Below are 3,308 nucleotides of genomic sequence, written 5' to 3' on the forward strand. Positions count from 1 at the left end.
TTTGTTTTTTTCCTTTTTTGTTTTTTTCCTTTTTGTCTTTTTTCTTTTTTGTCTTTTTTCCTTTTTGTCTTTTTTCTTTTTTGTCTTTTTTCTTTTTTGTCTTTTTTCTTTTTTGTCTTTTTTCTTTTTTGTCTTTTTTCTTTTTTGTCTTTTTTCCTTTTTGTCTTTTTTCTTTTTGTCTTTTTGTCTTTTTTCCTTTTCGTCTTTTTTTCTTTTTGTCTTTTTTCTTTTTTGTCTTTTTTCCTTTTTGTCTTTTTTCTTTTTTTTCCTTTTCGTCTTTTTTCCTTTTCGTCTTTTTTTCTTTTTGTCTTTTTTCTTTTTTGTCTTTTTTCTTTTTTGTCTTTTTTCCTTTTTGTCTTTTTTCCTTTTTGTCTTTTTTCCTTTTTGTCTTTTTTCCTTTTTGTCTTTTCGTCTTTTTTCCTTTTCGTCTTTTTTTCTTTTTGTCTGTTTTCTTTTTCATCTTTTTTCCTTTTCGTCTTTTTTCTTTTTTTTCCTTTTCGTCTTTTTTCCTTTTTTTCTTTTTGTCTTTTTTCTTTTTTCTTTTTGTCTTTTTCCTTTTCGTCTTTTTTCCTTTTCGTCTTTTTTCCTTTTCGTCTTTTTTCCTTTTCGTCTTTTTTCTTTTTCGTCTTTTTTTCCTTTTCGTCTTTTTTATTTTTTGTCTTTTTTCTTTTTCGTCTTTTTTTCTTTTTTGTCTTTTTTTTCGTCTTTTTTCTTTTTCGTCTTTTTTTCCTTTTCGTCTTTTTTATTTTTTGTCTTTTTTCTTTTTCGTCTTTTTTTCTTTTTTGTCTTTTTTTTCGTCTTTTTTCCTTTTCGTCTTTTTTCCTTTTCGTCTTTTTTCCTTTTCGTCTTTTTTCCTTTTCGTCTTTTTTCCTTATTCGTCTTTTTTTCCTTTTCTTCTTTTTTCTTTTTTGTCTTTTTTTTCTTTTTGTCTTTTTTTTTTTTTTCATTTTCGTCTTTTTTCCTTTTCGTCTTTTTTTCTTTTTTGTCTTTTTTTCTTTTTCGTCTTTTTTCCTTTGTCTTTTTTCTTTTTCGTCTTTTTTCCTTTTCGTCTTTTTTCCTTTTCGTCTTTTTTCCTTTGTCTTTTTTCTTTTTCGTCTTTTTTCCTTTTCGTCTTTTTTCCTTTTGTCTTTTTTCCTTTTAGCGTTTTTTCCTTTTCGTGTTTTTTCCTTTTCGTCTTTTTTCCTTTTCGTCTTTTTTCCTTTTCGTCTTTTTTCCTTTTCGTCTTTTTTCCTTTTCGTCTTTTTTCCTTTTCGTCTTTTTTCCTTTTCGTCTTTTTTCCTTTTCGTCTTTTTTCCTTTTCGTGTTTTTTCCTTTTCGTGTTTTTTATCGTCTTTGTTTTCTTCCGTCTTATCCTTTACGTCTTTTCCTTTTTCGTCTTTTTGTCGTCTTCTTCCTTTTTCGTCCTTATCTCTTTTTCGTCCTTTTCCCTTTTTCGTCTTTCCCTTTTTCGTCTTTCCCTTTTTCGTCTTTCCCTTTTTCGTCTTTTTCCTTTTTCGTCTTTTTCCTTTTTCGTCTTTTTAATTTCTATCTTTTTCATTTTTTGTCCTTCCTGTCTTTTCCTTTGGCTTCCTTTCTTTTTTCCTCTCTCCTTTCATTATGCTTCTATTCTTATTTTACTAATTCTTTGTTTTCTCGTCTTTTCCTTCATTTCATTTTCCCTTTTGTATGCTCTTTTTTCTTGCTCCTTTGCCTTTTTTTTGTTCCTTTTTTTCATCAATTATTGTCGTTTTTACCTCCTCCTTCCTTACAATATTTATTTTCCATCTTCGTTTATTTTTTCTTTCTTTTCCGTTTATCTAATTTTTTTTATTTCTTATAGTTCTTTTGCTTTCTTTTTTAATTTTTCTGAATAATTCCCACCTTCACTATCTTCTTCCTTTGTTTTTTCCTCGATTTTATATCTCTTATTTACACCCCTATATTTACGTTAGCAGACCGGTTCCTGAACATCAGCCAAGTTCGCAACAGTGATCCTAGCCAATACCAGATGGAGTGATCCTTTAGAAAGACAAAATATTTAGTAAACTAAAAGATGCGTAATTTTGAAAATATTTTTACTTAGTAAAAATATTTTCAAAATTACGCATCTTTGCCCAGAGAGAAGGCAAAAACGAAGGTATGAACTCCAAAACCCTTCCCTCAAACAACCCCAACAGGAAGCGACAAAGAGACCCGGTCTGCTCGATCCAACGGGAGAGCAGCGAAGGAAGACAAAGACTAGCGGGTCAAAGTGCCGTTAGTTAATTAAGAGGGAGAATTAGACATTCCTCCCAGAGAGAGGGAGAAAAGAAGAAACCTTATAACTAAAGCTTAAAACTAAAACCTTAGACTATGCTGAAGGTCCTGACTCCGCAAAGGAGGGGGTCTGGTCCTTGCAGACGTAAAAAAGATGCCTTAACCTGGCTAAAAAGCCCGGTGGTAGATCCCTTCGCAGACAATTGCAAGAGCAAAAGTTTCGTAAGCTGCAAGTCCAGCAACAAAAACGATTTCAGCTAAAAATGACACCACGATTATTTTTAAAAGAGGAATCACCAATCCTGGTGTCATTTTTAGCTGAAATTGTTTTTGTTGCTTGATTTTTTTTTTTTACACAGTGATCACCACTAATCAAGGCCCGGAAGCCACTCAGGGATAAGGGTTATTGCAAGTACATTACGTTAGTGTGGAGATTTGATGAAGTGTTTACTTAAGGGGGCGGTTCATTAGGAATTTGTTAACGTTGGACTTGAAGACATCCAAGTTGTAGTCCGGTGGGAAGCAGGCAGACGGAACAGAAATTAGCAAGTGAGCGCGAGCTTGAACCACATGAAAAAAAAATAAAGAATAGTACGTGGTCGAGAGAAGCAAAGTGGATCAGGTCAAGAGGGACCTGTGAAAGTCAATTGCGAGAAAGCGCAGGCGGTTGCCAGCATGGGATTGCTGCGGCAGAGACCTTTAAGAAGCACGTGTGTGTGTGTGTGTGTGTGTGTGTGTGTGTGTGTGCGCGCGCGAAAAACCTTTGGGAAAATAATGAAATGCGTTGTTTTGGAAGAATTATGAATAAATGGATTTCATTTGCACTTAAAAAAAAACACCGAGTCGGATTTGTTCATTGTTGTTTGTTTGTTCATTGCGTGGGTATCCAAGAGATTAGGACTCTAATGGCACAGTTAAGATATAACGACCACATTACAATTGCCTACGACGTGATAACCCAGTTCGGTGATCGTCGACGTTGTTGCCCATGCAATTTTTAATAGGCAGGAGTATTCCTACTTTCGGAGCGATGGAATTCCGTACAACATATAGACTAAAAGACAGATATGTGA

The 3,308-nt window shown here is 33.3% G+C and overlaps 1 protein-coding gene across 1 annotated transcript; it reads right to left on the reverse strand.

The window, feature by feature from the left end:
• Window positions 1–500: 500 nt before the first annotated feature.
• On the reverse strand, window positions 501–1,585 carry LOC145275132 (uncharacterized; the record flags this gene model as incomplete). Its single annotated transcript, XM_080127613.1, has 2 exons — window positions 501–563; window positions 1,493–1,585. Coding segments are annotated over 2 exons (156 nt in total), but the record flags the coding sequence as incomplete, so codon positions are not given.
• Between the last annotated feature and the right edge of the window lie 1,723 nt (window positions 1,586–3,308).

Source organism: Euprymna scolopes, unplaced genomic scaffold (genome assembly GCF_053919585.1).
Source record: "Euprymna scolopes isolate OS-2025 unplaced genomic scaffold, ASM5391958v1 sca606, whole genome shotgun sequence".
Classification (NCBI taxonomy): Eukaryota; Metazoa; Mollusca; class Cephalopoda; order Sepiida; family Sepiolidae; genus Euprymna; species Euprymna scolopes.